At 42.5% G+C, this 24,442-nt stretch overlaps 2 protein-coding genes and 1 long non-coding RNA gene across 3 annotated transcripts; 2 read left to right on the forward strand and 1 right to left on the reverse strand.

The window, feature by feature from the left end:
• Window positions 1-6,017: 6,017 nt before the first annotated feature.
• On the forward strand, window positions 6,018-6,527 carry LOC111595135. Its single transcript, XR_002751172.1, has 3 exons — window positions 6,018-6,189; window positions 6,255-6,321; window positions 6,379-6,527. It is a non-coding gene; the product is annotated as an uncharacterized LOC111595135 (long non-coding RNA).
• An 8,050-nt stretch (window positions 6,528-14,577) lies between these two features.
• On the reverse strand, window positions 14,578-15,048 carry LOC111594200 (putative uncharacterized protein YHR219W). The gene has a single exon (XM_023307435.2). The coding sequence runs from the start codon at window positions 15,046-15,048 to the stop codon at window positions 14,578-14,580; it is 471 nt and encodes a 156-aa protein (XP_023163203.2).
• A 1,161-nt stretch (window positions 15,049-16,209) lies between these two features.
• Window positions 16,210-20,595, forward strand: LOC111605643 (uncharacterized transmembrane protein DDB_G0289901). The gene is made up of 10 exons (XM_030223816.1): window positions 16,210-16,949; window positions 17,062-17,310; window positions 17,366-17,503; window positions 17,563-17,781; window positions 17,837-18,037; window positions 18,095-18,313; window positions 19,162-19,389; window positions 19,451-19,714; window positions 19,776-19,934; window positions 19,996-20,595. The coding sequence occupies exons 1-10, from the start codon at window positions 16,250-16,252 to the stop codon at window positions 20,418-20,420; spliced, it is 2,802 nt and encodes a 933-aa protein (XP_030079676.1). The 5' UTR covers window positions 16,210-16,249; the 3' UTR covers window positions 20,421-20,595.
• Window positions 20,596-24,442: the final 3,847 nt, after the last annotated feature.

Genomic DNA, 24,442 nt, shown 5'->3' on the forward strand with positions numbered 1-24,442 from the left:
GACAAACGAAATGAGAATGAATTGAAATCGCGCGGCGACTGGGCGCTCACTTCTCTCTCTCGCTCGCTTGGCGGCGTCATAGCAGCACGTTGAATAATAACGGCCAGGCGGCTGGCAGCATGTTGCTGAAGTTGGGCGACGCGCTGTCCGCTGCTAGTTTTGTTAGCAACGCAAACGCGACGTGTTGCGAGAGAGCCAGTTAGCTAGAGAGAACTTGCGCTTAGCAACATTCAACATTTAGCAGCAACATTTATGTTAATTGGCATTAACAGATTGCAGCGCACAGTGTATAAAAAGCAATCAAAAATTTAAACAAAATTATGAGAAAAATTTGTAATTTATATTTTACTTATTTATATAATATTTAATATTATCCATAGCTCAGTTTACTTAACACAGCTTTAAGCTGACAATGCTGAGCAACATTTCGCATGTTGTTGCAGCTGTTTTTATTGTTGCAGAAATATTATTAACTTAAATATTTTTTTAATTCTCTTTTTAAATGTCTTTAATTCGTTTTTGTTTTTTGTTGGAATGGCAACATTTCTGAACGGCCACTTGTTGCCCTTTTTCGAATGTTGCATTACATGCCAAGACTCATGTTGCTGCATTGCCTTTACTGTGTACGATAGCAACATAAGCGTAGATCGCTTGCACAGTGGTTGCTGCCGTAAACAAAATAGTCAGTTAAATATTAAAAAAATAAATAAATAAAAAATTAAATAATCATAATTTTTTTATTTTCAAAACAAAATAAAATTAAAAACAAATAAATTAATCAAAAAAGTATAAAATAAATATTATTTAACTATCTTATTAATACGAGTTTTTATTATCCCGTTAATATTTTTACCATTGCAGCCAACTATATTTCCACAAGTCGAGAGAAATGCAAAAGCCACATTTGGCGTCTAGGATTGGATGCGCTACTTGCGCGACTTTTGGCAATTTGCTAAATGCAACTGCGTATCTGACAGATGCGAATGCGATTCACAGATACGAATTACATTGCCTGCATTTAGCTAGCTGCAGCGCCTTCTCCTGCTCCTTCGCCTGTCTGTTGTTGCCTTCGGCATCGGCTGGCAATTTATCAGCGCAGACCGGAGAGCAGAACCCCCGGCCCTGCTGCACAGCCCTGTCAATTGGCAACACCAACACCAACCCCAGCTCCTGTTCTCGCCCTCCACTTGCCTCCCCCACCCCGTTGCCAATAAGTGATTTATTGCATTGTTATTTTGTCGTTGATGTCGCACTTGCTGCAAAACGCACTTTATTTATTGCGCCCAACCATTTGAAGTGTGTTAATTTTATTTCCATTTTTCAAACAACACAAAAACCCTCCACTTCTCTCCTTCAATCAAATTCATCGATTTTCCACACTCTTTGCCATTTGGAATTTCAATTTTCATACTTTTCGTCTAGTCGACTTCGACTTAGCTGAATGGAATTTCTATATACAAATGAGATTATGTCTGGTTAACACTTTATTGACTTGTTAACTATCTCCAAACATATTCAATCAAACAATCAGTCAGTCAATCAGTCAGCTCCTAAGCGCTCCATCAGAGACTACACTTAGCAATGCTAATAAGCAGTCAATCAATCAATCAGTCAGTTAGCTTAATTGTCATTCAGTCTTTTAATCAGTCAGTCAATCAGTCTGCCAGTCAATCAGACAGACAGTCAGTTAAGCAATCAATCAGTCCAACAATCTGTCAATCAGTCAGTCAATTAGTAATCCAATCAGTCAGTCAATCAACCAGTCAATTAGCAACTCTACCAATCAGTCATTCAAGCAATCAAGTAGCTAGTCTATCAATCAGTCAGTCAGTCTGTCAATCAATCAGTCAGTCAACCGAAATATTGTGAACTAAGAAACTTCAAGGAATACAGTTAGTTCTTTAGGTTGATATATATATATATCTAATACATGTTATATAGAAGAAGTTAGGGCACCTAATATTGAGCTTAGTTTAATGCTCAAATGTGAACTGATCTCAGCCTTGGCCAAGCACAAATGATTTTAACAGTTGCAATAATCAATTAGAAACAGTTTTTCCATGCCTTCGTCCCGTGGAGCAGTCAAAGGATCTGTGGCTCATTGAAAGGAATCAACTTATAAAGCGAATACTTAAATATCAATTTATATTCTTTGCCCTATTCGTTTTTGTTGTTTTTGTTTCTTTTGTGTTTCCTTTGTGGATATTTGAAAACAATAATTCATCATTTCGTGCTTGAATGGAGTAAGCTGTCGCCTCATCTTCCACTTCGTGTTTGCTGGCATCATTAGTCAGCGCCCAGATATAGATATATCTGGATCTGTTGCTGAACAAACCTGTCTGTCATAGGTAGACGAGAAACTGAGTGCAGAGACAAAGAGAGACGGAGAGAGAGAGAGGGAGAGGGTGAAGTGCTTGCCTCTAATTGCTTATAGAGTTATTAAACCCTCGACCTATGCAGGTCAAATGCTCAAGCGATTATCAAGTTCTGACTGCCCTTAACTCAATTGCGATACAGCTTCGGGTTATCAAATGGTTTTTGGGGACCACCCGAAACCCAAACTGGGATTAGGTTGAAGAGACAACGACTGACATACGGACATTGCTCACATCGAATATGCTCTACTCCCAGCATGAGAACTTAGACGAAAACTTGGATATGATTGACAAGAGCTAAGCGAGCTTAGCTATTTTAATCATTCAAATTGCTAACGCTACACTGAGAGAAAATGTGTGGCCTTTAAATGAAAGTGAAATATATATCTTGCCCTCTTGATTGATTGATTGACTGATTGACTAATTGTCAATAATCAAGGTTGACTGTCAATGGATTGATTGAATGATAGACTGATTGGTTGATTGACTGAATATCTGTATGACAAATACGTTGATTGATTAATCGATTCACTGATTGATTGAATGATTAAATAATCGATTGACAGACTAAATGGCTGCATGACTGATTGACAAATGGTTTGAATGACTGATTGTCTGATTAGCCGACTGACTGGTTCGCAGTCTGATTGACTGACTGATACTCTGCTAGGTTGAATGATTGACTGACTCAGTGTTTTTTATACTTCCTGATTGTCCTATTGATAGATATTGTCTGATAGACTGACTGATTGCTCAATCAAGCTGTACAAGTTATGAAGTTCCCTCCAACTCCAACATTGCATCATCATTGGATGTAAAGAGCCGACAAATAATGAACTCGCAGAGTAGGAAAATATAATTAAAGTTGCAAAAGATTTTTATATTCGAAATGCATTTATTTTTATATTTATTGGCGGAACAATTGTTCCGCCTGCTGCCCCGAAAAAGGAAACGATCTACTTTGAGTGACCTATGTGACCTGGGAGCTGCGTCCCTTTTAAATCGATTGACAACGCCCACAACGAATTTAATTTAAAACTAGTCGCAAAATGGGAATTCGAATGCGAATGGTTGATTGGACAATGTTTGGACTGGAAACATTTACGCATTATGCTGCAAATATTTGAAAACAAAGCAAATCGAATAAAGGCTGAAGGGTGAGAGTTGACACGGACACGGAGGGTGAGAGAGAGTTGGTGAGGAGGAGCAATAGGCACAGGATGAGGGCGAGCTACAGGACGAAGTAGAGTGTGCGCCCGAAGACTGAATGTGCTGATGCTGATGCTAGTTCTCAGGCTAATGCTAATGTCTAATACTAATGACTAATACTAACGCTAATACTAATGACTAATATCAATACTAATATACTAAGACGGATGCTAATGCTAATATTAATACTAATGCTAATGCAATTGGCTAATGATAATGACTAATATTAACACATACTAATATTAATGCTAATGTTAATGACTAATGCTAATGCAACTGACTAAGACGAACGCTAATGGCTTACTAATACTAATATTAAGACTGATACTAAAACTAATGCTAATGGCTAATGCTAATGACTAATACTATACTAATATTAATGCTAATGCTAATGCCTATGAGACTGATGCTGATGCAACTGCTCAGAGGACTAAAACTAAGGGTCAGGGAGATGCTAAGGGTTAGGGATCAGGCAATGGAAGTGGCAGAGGCTAAAAATGAGACTAAAACTAAGGCTGAGAATGAGGGCGAGTGTGAGAGAGAGCCTGTGGGAGAGGGAGAGATCGAGGGCTTGGGCAAGGGTGAGGGAACGCGTGCGCATTGCATAGCAATGGACCACCCGGCGCGGTGCAGGGAATTCAAATGGCAAACTGTCACGCGCCAGACAAAAGGTCAACGGGGTCACAGCTCAGCGCGTTGCTGTGCCATGTCGATGTCCAGTTGCAGTTGACAATTGGCAACAAATCAAATATATATTTTTTAATTTTGCGGCTTGCAAGCGGAAGTCCAAACAGAAGGACAACAGAATGCGGATGCGGCTGCGGATGTGTTGTTGCGGCTTGCGTTATGTGGGCAACAATTGAAATTGTCACTAAACTAATTAAAGGCCCCTTTCGATTAATATACAAGTGTTTAGCGTAATCTAAGAATATGATTTAAGCGGAGAGAGAGAAGGGAAAGGCGAAATGAATGAATAAAAGAGGGAGACAGAAGCAAAGAGATAGGAGAGAGAGGGATAGAGACATAGAGAAGAGAAACGAGAAAGGAAGTAGCAGAGAGAGAGAGAGATAGACAGATAGAGAGAGAGAGTGCAAGGAAGAAAGACAGAGAGAGAGAGAGAGAGACTAACAGAAGCTATAAAAGGCATAGAGATAGAAAGCGAGAGAGAGAGATAGAGAAAGAGTGAGAGCTATGATAACGAAAGAGAATAAAAGTGGGGACAGACACTACTAATGTGCAAGAAGTCGAGAGAAAGAGCGAGACAAGAAAAAACTTAGAGTGAGACTAATAGAGAGCAAGCGAGAAGCAATGGAAGATGCAAGGAAAGCGACTTAGTGTTAGCAATAAAGACGATGAAGTTGATCCGAAATCCTCTACCCAACACTCAAAAGGGTTTGGAAGATCTTGAATTATGAAATCAATACCTTGAAATAAAGAAATATAAGAAATGAATAAAGATAGTAATAGAGATAAAAGCCTAATTGAAGCGTGACGCCGATGCGATAGACGACCCCACAGAATGCCAGGTACAGTCAGTCACTTGCAGTCGTCAGTCGACTTAGCTGACTGTACCAGTTACAGTTACACTGCGGGTGTCTGCAATGCGATACGCGCTACAGCAAATAGTTACAAATGCTGTAAGCCGAGAACCAAATTCGAAACGGAGTTCCAAATGGTTGGGAGAGAGGGGAGAAACTATGATTGGATGGATGGATGGCTGGATGGATGGAGTCACAGCTGTGTCTAGGTAGAGCACAATTAGTGTTTGGCCGCAGCTAATTATGGCCACAATAACGCTGCGGGCGATGTCCGTTAGGTGTTTTCAGCAGAGGCGGCAGGGGGAGGCTGCGTGAGTGGACGGGCGGAGGGAGGAAGCTGCGGAATCTGTTGACTGGTTGCCTTGACAGCAATTGGTCTGCGCCTTATTTCACATATATTTCAGTTGACATTTTCCATAAACTGTGAAACCCTTAATTAACTTTTTCGGGCACCCAAATAAAGCCGCTCGAGCGCTGGTCGAACAAGCAAGGAAAAAGAAAGGGACGTCATAGCATTAATCCGGCTTGGTTTGGTTTCTATTCTTATTGTCCTTGTGCCCGTTTGCCTGTTCTTGTGCAATTTGAGACCGAGCTAACAACACCAACAGAGAGAGAGGAGAGCGAGAGAATGTGACCCAAAACCAAACCAGACTGGAGACAAGAGCCAAGACACTGAACCAACCCGCCACCGCCTCTCCTCACGGACAGCCCCTCCCGAGTTGTTTGTATTTATAATAAAAACAAATATCCGAGCGGACTTCGAGCCGTTTTCCTGACTGAAAGTGAACGCATTTGGAATTCGTTTCGAGCTGAGTAGGCCGAGCATCGTCCGAGCTGTCAACCACATCCAGCTGTGAAAACCGAATGGGCTTAGAGCTCAGTACAACACGCCTTTTGCTCAAGGCAACATTCGGGAAATTTTCTCAAATTCTACTTTCGGAAAAGTTTATCAAAATTCAAAGTATTTTATTTACATATATATATATATATACCTTAGTTCATAAGCATAAAGTTAATCGGAGACATTTAAATCTAATTTTAGATACTTTTCTAATACTCTGTTGGGCGTATGTATTAACTGATCGTTCCAGTGAGTCGTGACTCCATCCTCCTCCTCCTCTTTCTCCCACAGGGAATGGCATGCAATACAAAAATAAACATACGAATTACACGAAACTAACACGCGAATCACACTTTAGGTGAGTTCCCAGCGGCCAACTGTGCATCATCTCTATCTGTAATCGTGCCTTTCATAGGGTCTAATACAGATTGCAACAAGTACAAACTAATTCTTTCAAATTCTGGTTAAAGACGACATTCGGAAATTGCAATTGCTACAATTGTTAAAATTATCTGTTTCATTGTTTCTTTTGGATGCTAAAAATAAAAATATAAACCGAGAAAATATATTATTTCAATCATTGGTTAGAGGCTATCTATTGCCTGATTGAAGTTGATTGTTGACTGAAATTCGACTGACTGCTAGGTTGCCTAAATGATTGGTTAGCTCACGTAAGACTGGTTGAATGGTAAGCGACTATTGATAAGGTGATGGCGTGATTGACGCTGAACAGTTAAGAGTTATTGGCTGATTGAAGAATGACCAATTAAATAATAGATTGGTAGATTTATGCCCCCTCTGCTGTACGATGTCTATGGGTTCTTATTGTAAGTGGTAATCGTATTGATAGTCAATCAATAAGCCAGTCGAGTGTTAATTGTTGCACGAAGGACATTCAAGGACATTTAAATTTTTCAGTCAGTCGAACAAACGAATGGGTTACCCACGCACACACCTACAGACGCACACCTGAGCTGTCTATAGTCGCATGTCCTGTGCAGGACACACAGACTCATTATGCCATGTGGTCAAACACAAAGTATGTCTGCATGTGGTGCGGCTTAACAATGTTGCTTTGAAGCGAAAACAAGCACAACACACACACACAGTTTAGTTACAAGAAAAGAGAGGAAAAAAAAAAAACAAAAATTAAACAAAGTATTTTCTGTCGGCGCAAAGGACGAGCTGTGCAAATTTAAGGCTTCTGCCATTGCCTGCCGGCCAGGCAATGTGTGGATAATGCGGCGCCATTAAACACATTATAAGGTTAGCTTAAGGGGGGGCGTGGCTGGGTGAGGACTGGCTACCACAACGAGCACTTCTGCTATAATTATTAGCTTTTGAGTGGCTGCGGCGTTGGCCAAGTCTAGATTATTCGCAACTCCCCAAGCAGCGACAGCAGCAGCAGCAGCAGCAGCGACAGCAGTTCGCTTTGTTGTGGTCAACATGTGGACGATGAAGTTCTTCATTTTTGTCGTACTGTAAGCCATTTCACTGTCATATGATAGTTCGCATTTTACATTCATGAATGCGCGCAAACAGTTGCCAAACATTCCTAGAAATTAACTTGGCCTAAAAATACAAAACGAAAAAACGACGCTAAACAAAATTAAATCTTAATTTAGATTGCGTGGAGAGCTCATTCTGGATCGTTGGTGAGGGGATATCTCTCTCTCTCTCTCTCTCTCTCTCTCTCCTCATTCTATTTGCCTCTTTCATTCTTTCTTTTTCGCTCTTTTTGTCACTTCCTGATTATCTGTCTATTTAGCTTTCTCTCTATTCTCTCATATTTTCCTCTTTTTCTACTGATCTCTCTCTCATCCTTTCTCTCACTCATTATAATTTCTCCTTAGATCTACTTAATTGCTTGGCATCGCTTTCCATTCACAGGTAAAATCTTCGCTCGTTAAGAAATTTTATGATCCTAGTTTTATGGGGGTAATTCAGGTAGTTTGCTCAAATCTGGAATTGAATCGTTTTGTGGGTTTTACCTTAAATAAATTTAAGGGTTCTATTATCTTTCCGAAGCGGCTTACTAAGCCAACATTTTATTCATTAAAATTGTTGAGATTCTCAGTACTGAAAATACAAAAAAAAAATTTAATTGAAAAAGAAAACATTTTAGCAATAAAATAAAATATAAACACTTGTATTTATTATTTTTAATATTAATTATAAATTTGAGAAATATTTAAAAAATATACCAAAATAAATAACAAAAAAAAGAAAACTAAATTTAAAAAGAAAACATTTTAGAAATAAAATAAAATATAAACACTTGTATTTATTATTTTTAACATTAATTATAAAATTAAGAAATATTTTAAAAATATTTCTTATGTTCACTAAATTTGAAACGAAGAATTTTTATATTTTATATTGAATTATAAGCTAAATGTCGGACCAGACCAACTTCGAATGCAAGATAATAATGCGAAGAGCGTTAGATGAGCGTGTGAAATGCAGGCTTCAGTAATCCGATAGTTTTTATCTAAGCTCTCTAAGCAGACCAATTTGGAAACCCAATGAACTCATAAAGGAGAGAATCGAGAAGCGAGAATCGAGTATTGTTGAGCACAAAAGTGCTTTGTGCTATTTATTGATAGGCACAATGCGTGGCTATTGTGAATGAAGCCCAAAAGCGGGTATAGAGTTACCTGCCTAGACAGGCAGTGAGAGCGAGAGAGAGTCCGCCTCTGCCTCTATCTCTGTCTCTGTCTGAATGTTAAGGAAATGTCAATATTTGTGATTACCGCGTGGCATTTCTAGCGAATTTCTCGGCGGTATGGCTTTGTTTTACTCTCTATTACCTCAAGGGTCGTTGCGGCTTTTCCTTTGTCACAGCCATAAAAGCCATAGGAGAGAGAGTGAGAGAGAGCGGAACAGTTGTTATGTAATGTTCGTTGCCCGAAATTAAGACGCAGTTGCAATCGCTTCATCGCTGCGGTATCAGTTCCTATTTGGCTAAACATGCTCGATACCCGCCTTTGTTTGTTTGTTCGCCAGTTCCCTTCGGCTCACAGTTTGTGCTCATCCGTTTCCGATAATCGGATATGGTAAAATTGTTGACCGTGGGAGCGACGAGCGACGAGTGCCAAAAATAAATATTCAAATTCATGTAAATTGATTAAAAGCAGATGATGTTCCCAATTCTTGGACAAAGTTTTGTTCGACATCTGAAATTCATTAAATTATAGAAAGAAATATGATGAAGAAAAGTGTAGCGAGTCATGGGTTAGAGAGTAACGAGCAGGAGTCAAACAAAAGAGCAATTCAATGAGAGAGAGAGAGAGAGAGAGAGAGAGAGAGAGAGTTCTCAATTCAGGAGAAAGTTGAGATAAAGACTTGATTAGTTACGAGAAGAAGAGGTTCAATGCTCTGCTTTGTAACGAGTGTAACAGGCAACGAGTGAATGAAAGCAACGAGTAGCTGATGAAGCAAACTTATAAAAGCCAATGAGCTTATAGCAGGTTACAAGGTTTCAGCATAGGTCAAAATATTGCTCATTCAGGCAATATCGAGTAATCAGCATAAAGGAGAAGTAACGAGTAGTTGAGTATTCAGTAACGAGTGCCAAGTAACGAGTGTCTGCACAGACAACTCGAACCTAAAGGGTCTATTGATCAATCGAAGCAAAGGCTAATGCCAAAAATAGCGAATAGTCAAGTCAATCAGTAGCGAGTGGCTTACTATTTACAAATGTGTGCGATTGAGAAGCCTACCTGGAAATTTCGCTCTCTATTGGCAGCTGTGAGGATCGCGTCGATCGATCGATCGATCAATCAATTTTGGCCGCGCGCTCATCAAACACTTGTGTCTGGGATGTGTGTTAATATGGATGACGCTTCAGGGGCAACTGCCGACAAGTGTTCAAAAGGAGAGAGAGAGAGAGCGAAGCAGAGCTAAGCGGATTAGGTTACAGCAGCGTGTAAAGGACAATGCAGGACTAGCTACATAAAGGGAAAAAAGGGAAGCGCCAAATTCAACCACTGACAACAATGAATAAAAAGACAAAGTAGTAAGAGACGAAGAAGAAGAAGCAGAGGGTTGGGTAATATAACAATGCGACGCAGGTGGTGCGGGGCGCGCGTCATGTGCCAAGTGGATTTGCAGCTTGTAATCCTTGTAACACAAACTCAAGAGTTCCTGTCGCACTTAACACGCGAATTGCATTTGGCGATTAGTTTGATCTGGTTTTTGATTAAACTCCAATCGGGAGCAAGTTTTTGGCTTGAGTCTTTCGTTTTGAGTAGCTCTCTCCATGTGTCTCTCTCTGTCGCTCGAGTGGCACTTGCTTGTGCCATAGACCAAAAAACAAGCTGCGTCTGTCTCAAGTGCAACTTGAAAGCGCCTTCAGCCATGCAAATTAAACAAAAATGTCGAGTACAGTTGGCCACAAGCTACGCACAAGAGGAGAGCGAGAAGGAGAAGGAGCAAGGAGCAAGGAGCAAGGAGCAAGAGAGTGAGAGCGAGAGCTGTCTGGCAGCAGCTGTTGCTGTCGTTAAGCTTTGCCTTCACGTGCTGAGCAGCTCATAAAACTTAAGCGCCGCGCAGTAAAAATATGTGTAAGGACTGCCCAATACTCAGAAGAAGTGTTGGACAACAACAAAAACAACGGTTGGCCATGTCATCGATGCTGTTGCCGATAATGATGCGGCTCATTTGTTGGCCAAAATGACGTCTTTCATTTTATATGCTCGTATCCTGAACGTTGCGAAGGCGACGCTACTGACTGCATCATGCTCGCTCAGTCGGCACAGGACAACTGCAGAGTAGTTGGGCTGCTCTGTGGCACAGCTCAACTCTCCTGCAACTTGTGAGTTCCCATTCTAAGACTGAGAAAGCTAAAGATGCCACGCCCTACATATTGCCTTTAAATCATCGAAAGAGCTGATCCAGAGCAAGTTCTTTGGCATGCGATCTATACAACTTCTGCCAAAACGTACAGCGTGAAGAGCCTTGAGATTTGGATTGTTTATTTGTAGACAAGCCTCCGACAAGTCTCATGTTGCGAAAGACATAGTAACGCCCAGCAGGTCTATCCAAATTTGAACAGCTTTGTACGACAAGGCTGAAGCCGACACACATCATGACCAGCCCAAATACTCTCTCTACAAGTCATGGCCGAGCATGAAGCGCTAGAAAATACCCTAACTTTGCTTGCCTCTTATACGAGTTGTCTTATCGATAACTCAGCAATATACCCTCTTTACGCACGCCAGGGCATGGGAACGATGACAGCGCGTGCTCTCATAAAACGCAGCAGCCACGCCGAAAATGATTAAATTTGCAGCGCCTTGCGAAAGGATGCGAAAGAGCGCATCTCTCCCACCCTCTCCCGCTCCCTCTCTCTCTTTCTGTGTGCGTGTGCAGGACATTGGGAAGTTGTAAATATCAGATAGCCATACGAAGTGCTCAGACAGAGCCCGTTCTTCAACTGTTAAAATAATATAAATTTTGTAAGCAACTGCTGAGATTACATTAAGTTTCTTGTCGTATACCCTATGAAACCTGCCAATGGGTTGCTCAGCTGGCTATGCTCAAGTTGTGAACGGCCTTTCAGTCAGTCTCTGTGCTAAAAGGTAGTGCATAAAAGATTCTTGCATATGCATAGCCAACGACTTACCCTGTAATTGCCGTCTAATACATTTACTGCCCATGATATACCCTACAACGATTCTAAATATCAACCTCGACTGGCTGCTCATTACAGAAATCTATTCTAGTCTCCTAGTCAAGTTGATTTTTATCGATAAGTGATCTGAGCTTCGGCTGCCTGGGGCTGTGCAGGCTTAAATACGTCAGACTTCAAGATGCGATGAGAGTTGGGTGAGGCAGACAGGGCTCAGGGTCGATGGCCTCTGCTTGCTACTCAGCTCCATTTTCATAATATTAAATATTGCCATTGTTATTTAGACAAACTGTTTCCATAGTCGCCCACATTACCAGCGCTGTCGCAGAGTATGCAACAGAGGAGCTATCAATAGAGCAGCCGAAAAGTATGCAACATCAAATTGAATAATTCCCAACGTATGGAAAATTTGGGAACTAGCGCGTGGGACGCCGCGTCGCGCTGTCACATTAAAAGCAACTTAATTAAATTGTAATTGGATATTTTTTGAACGCGCTTCCTGCGACCACAAACAAACGACGACGTCGCCTCAACCAATGTGCCCCAAAATTCCCAGCCCAGCCCAGCGTCAGCCCCATCCCCTGGTCGGGCTGACACGTGGCTCTCCATTTGAGGGCGGTTCGATTGTGTAGCCGCAGCGCGGGGGTTGTCCTTTGTCTCTTGTTGCATTGTTGATGCAACGAAACTAATTTAAAGTACTTCACGCGACGCGACGCATCGGTTAATCCGAAGCACTCGCTCCAGCAGTGTGTGATAACTTCGTTAAGTTGTTGTCGCCGCATATGGGACAGTAATAACAATAAGCTGATAGTAATTAAATAGCAGTGCCACGTGCAGGACATGAGTCAAAAGTTTGCCCTCAATCAGTTAGTACTTGGGCTCATCAAAGCTGAGATAACTAACTTTCACATGCCCCTTCATTGGGCGTCATAACTATTCGTTATAAATGCCCCATTCGTTACAATTGATAGATCGCAATTAACAATTAAGATTAGATTTATATCCATACACGCCTCTCTTGCAGGCAATCATAGTTGGTATATGCGTAATTCTTAGCACAATTGAGTGGTCTTACTCGTTACTTTTGCTACTCGTTAGCCTTGTACTACTCGCTACTTGACTACTCGCTATTGTTACTCGTTACTTTTTACTCTTACTCGCTACGTAAATTTGTACTTTCTCGTTTCTTGCTACTCGTTATGTTTTACTCGCTACTCATCACTCGTTACTCGTCAAGAAGAGTAGCGTGACAACTCGCTATTTTTCACTTCTTCCTCGCTACTCATTGCTCTGTTCTGTTGAATATGAAACAGGAATATGATACTTATATTTACTAGTCGCTTTACCTTCTACTCGTTACTTTTTACGCTTGCGTCCCAAACAAATTCAGCTTTAGTTATCGTCTCCCAATTGAATAATTTGATTATAGTTTTGATTTTCCGTTCAATCTTTCTAGCTAAGATTTGTTACTTTAAGCCACTCGTTACTAATCGCTCTAAGTAAGCCAACTAGTTCGAAGCTTACTCGCTCATTAAAGAGCTACTTCCAATGGCCTTATAATTTGTGCCATGCAATTACTTACTGCTGACATCCACTCACGCACACACAGAGCCCTAGACAGAGACAGACAAAGACATTTTACATTGTGCTCCGGTCTGATTTGGGGGGCAAATTGATAGAGATTCCCTTTGACAGGCGCCACATCAACGTTGGCGTCAACTATTTGCACAATATATTTAGAAAATCTTTTAACGAATAAAATTTCATTTGTTTACAACTCATTGAAAAGCCACAAAGCTTTTGCCCATGGGCTTTATTTGTCAGTTTGTTGGTCAACATGTACGTGCCTCTCGCGCTCTCTCTCTGTCTCCCTCTCTCTCTGTCTGCTGAAAATTATGGCTCGTATTTCTAGGACAATTAAGACTTGGGCACATAAACGACCAAGTTGACAGTATTAAGAACTGTGCATCCAAAACTTTTAATTGAAATAATTCGTTTTGGGATTGGCAACAGCAACAAACTTCTGACAGCAAACTTTGCGCTTTGTTTTCCATTTATTGCTGAATCATGTTTCAATGGCGTTTTGCAAATTGGCTTTGTCTTTAAGAAACCTTCAATCATTCATAGTCAGTGGCAAGTGCAAAAGGCACTCACTGCGCCGCTCCTCTAACGAGATAGCTCCAAAGCAACGAGTCCCATTCCCACTCAAACAGCTCCTCTTTCTGCTGGTTATTGATAGCAAATAAGTAGCTTTAAATACGGCTAATAAATGCTGCTGCAGACTCTTGAAAGTTTTGACAGTTTGACAGTAATGAAACAAATAACTTGTTAGGGGCCCAAGCAGAAGGGATTGTGTAAAAGCGCCGAGGCTCTCTGAGCTGCTGTCTGACAAACTGTATTTCACTTGACGGTTATAGCCAACCATATGTGGCTCTTGAATAATGTATCGCACTAAGTGTGCGTGAGCAAAGCAAAAACTTTATTTCACGACGAGTAGCACTAACGAGAGTCGGTTAGATGGACGAGTTCTTGTTCGTGCGACTCTTTGTCCCATTAAAAACTCCCAATTTACAATTTCGTTACAAAAGTAACGAATTCCAAAGTAACGAATTCAATCAACAAAATTTGGTCAGAATAAAATGCCATAGAGCGGCGGGTCTTTGACTTGTCTTAATCTAACGAATGTTTACTTAACAACGAGTTAAACTAACGAGAGTCAAGAACTTGTGAACTCAGAAGTCTTTGCCTTATCAGAAGCTAGTTCTTAAAAGTTTAGCTAACGACCCTGGGCTAAAGTAACGAGTCTTAATCTAAAGAGTGAGTGCTTAACGACGAGTTGAGCTAACGAATCTAAGCCAAAGTAGCCAAAGTAGCCAAGATATGAAACTCTCAGCTAAACAATTTGAGCAGTTCAGTGACAACAACGAGTAGCTCATAAGAGTAACGAGTAACGATTTTATTCGTCGCATTTGTTGAGTTAGGCTAAACAATATATCCTCTGTCGCCCGCAAACTTGTAGCAGACACGCTTGAAGCATATGCGACGTGGCGCCGCACTAATTTGGGTGCTGCTGCTGATAGCTGTTGTTGTTGTGGTTGATATTGATTCGGTGGTTGCATTGGCTGCTAGAGTTGTGCTCTCACTCGTTGAGTCACCGTCACTCGTCGAATTGCTCGCTGTCGTTGACTCTGTTGTTGTCGAATTGCCAGCTAAAGTGGTGCTCTCCAGCGGATCCGTTGTGGTGGCATTAGTTGGGCTCTCAGTGCTGGTGGCATTGGATGGATCCGTTTCGGCATCGAGGAAATTCAACAAGACATCCATAAATTTTTGTATGGCATTGCGATCCTCGGATGTGAAGGTCTGCGCTGTGGTGCCAGCGATTAGCCAAGCACCACTGGCCATGGCCAGCAGCAGCACCACCACAAAACGCTGATCATTGCTCAGGGCTGTCATTTGATATCTATGGGCGGATTTCGATTTGCAATTGGGATGTTTGGGTTGTTAGTCAAATTTCTAACTGGCTGGCAACTGGTAGCACTTTGAGCATTTTATACCAAGCTACCCGCTATCTCTATGCGGAAATCGGAGCATCCAAATATTGACCGCACCACAGACTGTCGCTGTGGGCACGTGCATGACCAGCAGCAACAGATTAATTCTTAGCTGTGGCTCTACTCCAGTATCTGGGTCAGCTTCTAATTTTAGAGCTGTTGAGTTTTGGTTCGAGTGAGTTTTTTTTAGAGATATATATGCAGCTCTCTCTCTCTATCTATCTCTCTCTCTCTCTCTCTATCTAAGTTATGAGATTTGCAGTTGCATTGTTGGAGAATTGCTTGATTCTGAAATGCATATAATAGCTAACTCTCTAGAATAGTAAACATAGCAAAGATTATGAAGATCTTAAACAAGTTGCATTTTGTTCATTTATTTTGACGATAGCAATAAGATATATCCGTTCGATCTAGCCAGCATATCTGAAATAGAAAGAGACTATTATATTACAGAAGCGCAATTCAGACGAAAGATCGCATGATCATAGCTATATATGAAAACATAGGGATAAATGATAGCAGACTGCCAAAGACTAAGGCTAAGCCTCGGTCTAAAGCACAGATACTATGTGTACATCAAAGATCTACTTCCTGGAGATCTACATCAGTTGTGTACATCAAAGATCTACTTCCTGGAGATCTACATCAGTTGTGTGATCAAAATCTTACCCAGAGTGCAGTGCAGCCTTTTGGATAGCATCAGCGATTTGGATATGGAATATCTTATGGACCACGGAGATAGATAAACCGCAGATGACAAATAATGCGAGAAGAATGCGAATGTTACTAGCAAAGCGAAATCGAGTCGCTGTTGTCAACATCAACGCCGATGGTGTTTGGCGATTTGTGGTCACGTTTGTTGCATGCCAATAGCGCTTACGACACGATTATGGTTGGCTTCAACGGCAGACGGGGCGTTATCAGCAGATGCGACAAGTAGCCGCATTTACTCACAGCACAGCTGATAAAAATCAGCACAAAGAGGCCGGCATAGCCATAAAAGCGCTTCGCACAGCGCCCATCAATATCAATCTCTCAGGTTGCGATCATCTGGGCACACTTCTGAGAAAGCAGCGCAGACAAAGTGAAAAGTCAACAGGAAAATGTGGCGCCTTCAGCTGTTTCTGATTTTATCCACCGGCTTCCTCGTACCGTTCGAGGCAAAGCCAGCGACGACCTCGACATCGGCTCCAACAACTCCGTCGGCAGCGGCTAGGAGAGCTGGGAATATTGGACGACTGGCGGCCAAGGATCTGGCTGATCTGCTTATGGCCAGCATGCAGGCGCGTGGCATCAAGCTATCCGACTCCCAACAAACGACGGTCAAGTCCCTGCGAGACATGGAAGCAACGGAGCTGCAGGGCGGCGCTATACTACTGCAGCTGGGCATGGATGTGATCATTGATGTGCTGATTGGGAGCAGTGCGAATGGCAGCTGTGATCGCGTCATCAAAGACATCAAGAGCTCAAGGGATAAAAATAGCCTGACGTTAAGTCTGAAATCCTTCCTGGCCCTGTGCACCTTCAATAGCATCGAGTGCTCGCAGAAGCAGGTCGTGCAGATCATCAAGAGCACAACATCCGTTAAAGCTTCCGACTTACCTATGCTGGGCAGTCGCAGCACACGCACAGCCCTCACGCTGACGAACAAAACGGACAACATTAAGGGCGATCGCGAGTCAATTGTCAGCTTCCTACAAGCCAGAAGCGTATACGAACTGAGTGCCATATTGAGCACGCTGCTGCAAGTGTGCGGCGCATCCAGTGTCGAGACGCAGCGGATTGTTCAGAATCTGATTGAAAGTAAGCACCGAATCAAGTGGGCCAAGTGAAGAGTGCTAACTGAGAAATGCCTGCACACAGTCCAATCGATTCTTTAAACTAACTTGCATTTTCCCCTTACGCACACTTTCAGTGGGTCCCAAGGACGACAGCAAGAAGTCGGGCGTCAATCTACTGCAGATCAATGGATTCAGCACGCTAATTATTTCCCTAACTGATAGCTTAACGTCTATTGCGAATGGCAACAAGAGCGGCTTCTGTGCGGCTACGACAGACAGTTGGATTGTTCGCCTGCTGGATATGGGCGTGGCAAAGGTCATAATCATGGGTCTAATGACGGCGCTCGATCGCTCGCTGCCAACAGCCTCCAACTCGCTGATACGTAAGTAACACTCAGCTGAAAATTGATTTCTTATTGAAACCAACGATCATTGCAGAGCAATCGGCCAACTTGGTGGATCCCAATGCAGGACTTGGCAAGCACTCGCCCACCTCGAAACGTGCCACTGGCTCTCTTCCTATTGTTGGTGGCCTTTTGGGATCTGTTGCCAACCAAGGCGGCAACTCGATTACAAGTAGGTGGCCTGAAAGCTATTTGAGAAATTGTATTTTCAATAATCATTCACTTCTTCAGCTGGTGCCAAGAACATTGTCACCGGAAACAACAATTTCTTCGGACAACTTGTCGATGCCAATATTCCCGCGGCTGTAGATGCTAACATCTTGACCAATACCGTTGGTACTGTGACCGGCTCGAATGCTGGCAGCGCAGCCAGCCCAGTCAGCTCTCTACTCTCCTCAGGACGTTCGTTGACTGGAAATATTGCCAATCGAGGAGGCAACACGATTTCAAGTATGTGTGTCTCTAAGCATATTTTGTTGCCGATTTAATCATTTGCCTATTCCAGCTGGGCCCAAAAATGTTGTCAACGGAAACAACAATTTCTTCGGACAACTTGTCGACGCGGATGTGCCATTGGCTGTGGGTGCTAACGTCTTGACCAATACACTAGGTACAGTTGGTGGCTCCAGTACCGGAGGCAGTCCAGTTTCATCCGTACTTTCTGCGCCTCAGAATATTGCCAACCTGGGTGGCAACACGATCACTTGTAGGTGCCTCATGATTCTGGCTAAGAGAGTTTCTCCAATATAATTCATATTTCCAGCTGGTCCCAAAAATGTCGTTAGTGGAAACAACAATTTCTTTGGCCAACTGGTGGATCTCGATGTCCCAGCCGCGGTGGATGCCAATGTGCTGACCAACAAGGTTGGAACGGTGACAGGTAACCAAGTCCTTAGCGGCGGCAGTGCTGCCACATCGTCACGTTCATCCTCTCTTCAGAGATCTGAAAATATTGCCAACAAAGGCGGTAATACCATCACAAGTAAGTGAATTCCTCACAATTGTGAAGCATTCCCCATCTAATCTGCCTTTCAAACCATCAACAGAGGGTCCCAAGAATGTGGTGAGAGGCGATGGCAACACTTTCATCACTGGAGTCGATGGTGATGTGGCTGCTGGAGTTGGTGTTAATCTGCTCAACTCTGTTGTGGGCACAGTCACTGGTGGCTCTGGCGGTTCTGGCGGTGCTGGTGGTGTTGGTGGCCTTTTAGGTGGTGCCTCTGGAAGTGGTTCCAGCTCTGCTCGCTCTCAAAATATTGCCAACAAAGGTGGCAATACCATAACAAGTAAGTGCTTAGGCCTTAGGGAGAGGCTTGCTCTTTTAACCCTTGTTTAATTTTATTTATCAGCGGGTCCTAAGAATGTGGTTACCGGAAGTGGCAATACTTTCATCAAAGCAGTCGATGCTGATGTTCTTGCGGGCGTTGATGCCAATGTGCTCAACAGTGTTGTAGGCACGGTCACAGGCGGAGGCTCTGGAGGCTCTGGGGGCTCTGCTGGAGGTGGTGGTGGTGGTGCCGGTGGTTTATTAGGCGGCGTTACCGGTGGTCTTCTGGGTGGAGTTACTAAAGGTGTCTTGGGTGGTGTTACTCAAGGTGTCTTGGGTGGTGTTACTCAAGGTGTCTTGGGCGGTGTAACTAAAGGTGTTTTGGGTGGTGCTACCGGAGGTCTTTTGGGTGGTGGCGGAGCCGGTGGTCTAGTAGGTGGCACCTCTAGTGCCGCTGGTGGCCGAAACATTGCCAACCAAGGCGGTAATACCATAACAAGTAAGTGAATTCTTCACAATTGTGAAGCTTTCCCCAACTAATTTGCCTTTCAAACCATCAACAGAGGGTCCCAAGAATGTGGTTAGAGGCGACGGCAACACTTTCATCACTGGAGTCGATGGTGATGTGGCTGCTGGAGTTGGTGTTAATCTGCTCAACTCAGTTGTGGGCACAGTCACTGGCGGTTCTGGCGGTGCTGGTGGTTCCAGTGGCGGCCTCGTTGGAGGCCTCTTGGGTGGTGGTTCCTCAAGCGCCCAGAACATTGCAAACAAAGGTGGCAACACCATCACAAGTAAGTACTTTGGCTAACACCAAAGTTGTTCCCTTATAATGCGCCAATCTGAATTTAACAGCGGGCGCTAAGAATGTGGTTACTGGAAGCGGCAATACTTTCATAAAGGGAGTGGATCTTGACTTGGTTGCTGGCATCGGCGCCAATGTGCTCAACACTGTTGTGGGAACTGTAACTGGCGGCAATGTTCCTCGTGACGACATTGTTCAGGTGGTCGATCAACAAGGCAATCTACTCATGAACATCTGGGACAAGGATGGTGTGACTGCAACTGGTAGCGGAGGCGCCAGCAGTATAGGCAATGACTTCTCCAACACCGTCAACAGTAAGTGAATGAGGTTGCTTTTCTAGCTAGGCTGTGGCTAAGCACTTAACGCCTCTTGCAGAGGGACCCAAGCAAATTGTTATGGCTAACGATACGACGATCTTGAAGCTGGTGAACTTGGATGTCTCGGCATTGGCTAAGATTGATCTGCTCAACTCGATCAGGGGCAGCAGCGGTGCCTGCAATGGCATTGGCAATAAGTTCGACAATGAGTTGAACAGTGAGTAGCAAACCATAAGATCGTAGGGGAATCGAGAAATTCACTGGGTATCTGCTTACAGGTGGACCGGAGAATATCGTAGAGGGCAATCGGAATACGTTTGTCACCTTGCTGAATCTCAACTTGGATGCTTTGGTCAATCTGCAAGCACTGAACAGCGTTATTGGTAGCGTGGGCAATGACTGTCCTGTGACGCCGACTCCGGAGCCACCCACACCTGAGCCACCAACTCCAGAGCCACCAACTCCAGAGCCACCAACTCCAGAGCCACCAACTCCGGAGCCTCCTACACCTTATCCCCCAACACCTTCCCCACCCACACCTTTCCCACCTACACCCGAACCTCCCACCCCAAGTCCACCCACCCCTAGTCCACCTACCCCCAACCCCAGCAACTGTTATCGTCGCTACTGTCGCAGATGGCGCTATCGCCCCAGTTACTTGTGCTACAAAAACTGCGGCGGCTCATACGTCTACAAGCCCTAAGGCAGCCCAAAGGATTCACTTCGGGGCTTACGTGAGCTGTTTCTGAAATGGGCTAAGCTGCCATTACGCCAGCTAGCCATGCACCGTCCTACCTATATCGCATAGCATGCACCTATTTATTTATTTTGCCTACTTTCTAAGTGAACTTGTTTAATGTGTTTGATGTATTAAAAGACACCTGAATTATTTATTACAAAATGAAAAGTTTCGCAACTGGAATGGCGGGATGTGGCGTTCGCGTGGGGCTTCATCAAGGTGCGCGACACTTTCAAATTTGAGACACATATTTATAAATTCAACCATTGAAGTTGCACCTAAAGGACTCGACTGCTCGACTCGAAGATACCCTCGGGAATACACTAAGACCACGATTAGAAGCCATCCTCTACTCGCTGATTCAATGAGATGACCTTGCTTGCTAACAATACAGGGTACAATGGTACAAAGGTAAACAAAATGCAATTACATTCAAAACGAAAAAGTTTAAACAGCGTGCGAGAGAGGCAGGCGGAGGCTAGGACATAGCCAACGGTGGGCAGGGTGGGAGCCAAAGAGCAGCTCGGCATAAATAAAAGATAACATTATTAACACCCAAGAGCCAAGTGAAGCGCCTCGAGTACTCGGTTAGACAAATGGGCGTCAGCGCTGACTCAATACGGAAAAGTTGGCCGCTGCCAGCGTCACGGCGCCCCCAAACGTCCGACTGCCCGCCCACACGAATTGGAATGTGGAACGTGCTTGCGCCACATGAAATCATAATGAAAGCAATAAAAATATCAGCAAAGTTGCCCGAACAACCAAAAAAACCGAAACAAAAACAAGCAAACAAAAAAACAAAGTACTGAAAAATGTACAGAGAGCAAAACAGTACAAAACGGAGCAGATTCTTGAGTTGCCCGTGTCGCACCCATAATTGATGACCTGAGATAATTTGTTATGGTTATGAAACGTGAAACAAACACGGGGCGGAAATACGCAACATAAATACGGAAACACAAAATATGGAGCGCAATTATAAATTTTAGACCAACAGCTGTCCCTCCCTCTCTCTGCCACCATCTGAATGTCGTGGTTCGGTTGCCCAGGACGATGCTGCTGGCTGCGGAATGTTGCCAAGCTGCTAATGATAAGCGATAAGCGTGAACTTCACTGGGTGTTAAATATTATGCGACACCTCTGGGACACAATTCGTTCCACTTGGTATGTGGGTAAACTCCTAATGAATACCTTCCAGCTTTTTAAGTCTCAAGCATTTGTCAAAAAACAAAAGAAATTTCAAGTCTGTTGTTTAAAGATGGAAATTTAAATCTGCTTGAGCCGGAAGGTTTGGAATTTGTTTGCATTAGCGAGCGACTACTGTAAGCTAAGAGCTTAATATCATTCATCATCATTAATATTATAATACCAAATTAATTAATGTCATTGTTTGAATTATTTTACCAACAGTCAAATAAATCGTATTATTTTTATCATTGCTCTAAGAGTCATAAATACTTTGAAATTTATCTAATTATCACTATTATCATTAGAAGATGTACTATGATTGTCATTGTCATTGTCATTGTCATTGTCATTGTCATTGTCATTATCATTGTCATTATCATTATCATTGTCATTGTCATTGTCATTGTCATTGTCATTGTCATTGTCATTGTCATTGTCATTGTCATTGTCATTGTCATTGTCATTGTCATTGTCATTGTCATTGTCATTGTCATTGTCATTGTCATTGTCATTGTCATTGTCATTGTCATTGTCATTGTCATGTCATTGTCATTGTCATTGTCATTGTCATTGTCATTGTCATTGTCATTGTCATTGTCATTGTCATTGTCATTGTCATTGTCATTGTCATTGTCATTGTCATTGTCATTGTCATTGTCATTGTCATTGTCATTGTCATTGTCATTGTCATTGTCATTGTCATTGTCATTGTCATTGTCATTGTCATTGTCATTGTCATTGTCATTGTCATTGTCATTGTCATTGTCATTGTCATTGTCATTGTCATTGTCATTGTCATTGTCATTGTCATTGTCATTGTCATTGTCATTGTCATTGTCATTGTCATTGTCATTGTCATTGTCATTGTCATTGTCATTGTCATTGTCATTGTCATTGTCATTGTCATTGTCATTGTCATTGTCATTGTCATTGTCATTGTCATTGTCATTGTCATTGTCATTGTCATTGTCATTGTCATGTCATTGTCATTGTCATTGTCATTGTCATTGTCATTGTCATTGTCATTGTCATTGTCATTGTCATTGTCATTGTCATTGTCATTGTCATTGTCATTGTCATTGTCATTGTCATTGTCATTGTCATTGTCATTGTCATTGTCATTGTCATTGTCATTGTCATTGTCATTGTCATTGTCATTGTCATTGTCATTGTCATTGTCATTGTCATTGTCATTGTCATTGTCATTGTCATTGTCATTGTCATTGTCATTGTCATTGTCATTGTCATTGTCATTGTCATTGTCATTGTCATTGTCATTGTCATTGTCATTGTCATTGTCATTGTCATTGTCATTGTCATTGTCATTGTCATTGTATTGTCATTGTCATTGTCATTGTCATTGTCATTGTCATTGTCATTGTCATTGTCATTGTCATTGTCATTGTCATTGTCATTGTCATTGTCATTGTCATTGTCATTGTCATTGTCATTGTCATTGTCATTGTCATTGTCATTGTCATTGTCATTGTCATTGTCATTGTCATTGTCATTGTCATTGTCATTGTCATTGTCATTGTCATTGTCATTGTCATTGTCATTGTCATTGTCATTGTCATTGTCATTGTCATTGTCATTGTCATTGTCATTGTCATTGTCATTGTCATTGTCATTGTCATTGTCATTGTCATTGTCATTGTCATTGTCATTGTCATTGTCATTGTCATTGTCATTGTCATTGTCATTGTCATTGTCATTGTCATTGTCATTGTCATTGTCATTGTCATTGTCATTGTCATTGTCATTGTCATTGTCATTGTCATTGTCATTGTCATTGTCATTGTCATTGTCATTGTCATTGTCATTGTCATTGTCATTGTCATTGTCATTGTCATTGTCATTGTCATTGTCATTGTCATTGTCATTGCATTGTCATTGTCATTGTCATTGTCATTGTTATTGTATTAGACACAATGTTAATGAAGTTCTTTTTACTATATACAAAGGGAATTCAATATTCGTAGAACTTTGTTATTCACTTAGACGGAACAAGAAAATTTCAGATGCTTCACAAAGTTAGTCTCGAGTTAAAGAACTATCCGAAGAAGAGCAAAAACTCAGCAAATTTATTAAGAGCAAAACATTCGCTCGCTTGAAAAATGTTTGCCGAGTAAATCAATATTTTTTCCAGTTCCGGTTGGTCGTTGGGCCTTCGGGGGGATAGGCATATAAAATGCAACAGACTTTTAGGCGCAGACATGTTTATGTACTTGTCAGACAGCCAGACGAGTTCCGCAACTAGACCCCTGCCCCTGCCCCTGCCCCTGCCCCTGCCCCTGTTCGACTGTCTGTCTGCCTGACCCTGTTTTTTTGCTTTTCGGATTTGTATTGCCCGCATCTGGGGCTCAGGTTGGACTACATCTATCTAGCTATCTAGCTGTCTATCCAGCTAGTAGTCTCTGGTTGGCTTTCACTTTCGCTCCGCTTTTGTTTTACTGCTCGCCATCTCTGTCTGTTTATATTTCTATTTCTATTTCTATTTTTATTCTTTTTTATTATTGTACATAATTTGCACGTGCTACGAATATCTAAAATTTACGAGCGAGCGAGAGCGAAAGTGCCCAGGTCGTCGCATCGGTGGTTGGGTGGCGCAGTGTGGGTCGGTCTGCCCACATGACACTAGTTACACTGTCCCCGCTGAGGGCTAAGGGATGTGGGCCGCGTCTGTTGTCATGTACATTACTTTGCTTTCAAACGTTCGCTGTAAAAGTAAAAGTCTCTAAGCTTTAAATGAGTGGAGCGATGACAACGGTGGCGGCAACGGCGGTGGCGGTGGCTTA

This window comes from Drosophila hydei, unplaced genomic scaffold (genome assembly GCF_003285905.1).
Source record: "Drosophila hydei strain 15085-1641.00,03,60 unplaced genomic scaffold, DhydRS2 tig00000296-arrow-arrow-pilon, whole genome shotgun sequence".
Lineage (NCBI taxonomy): Eukaryota > Metazoa > Arthropoda > Insecta > Diptera > Drosophilidae > Drosophila > Drosophila hydei.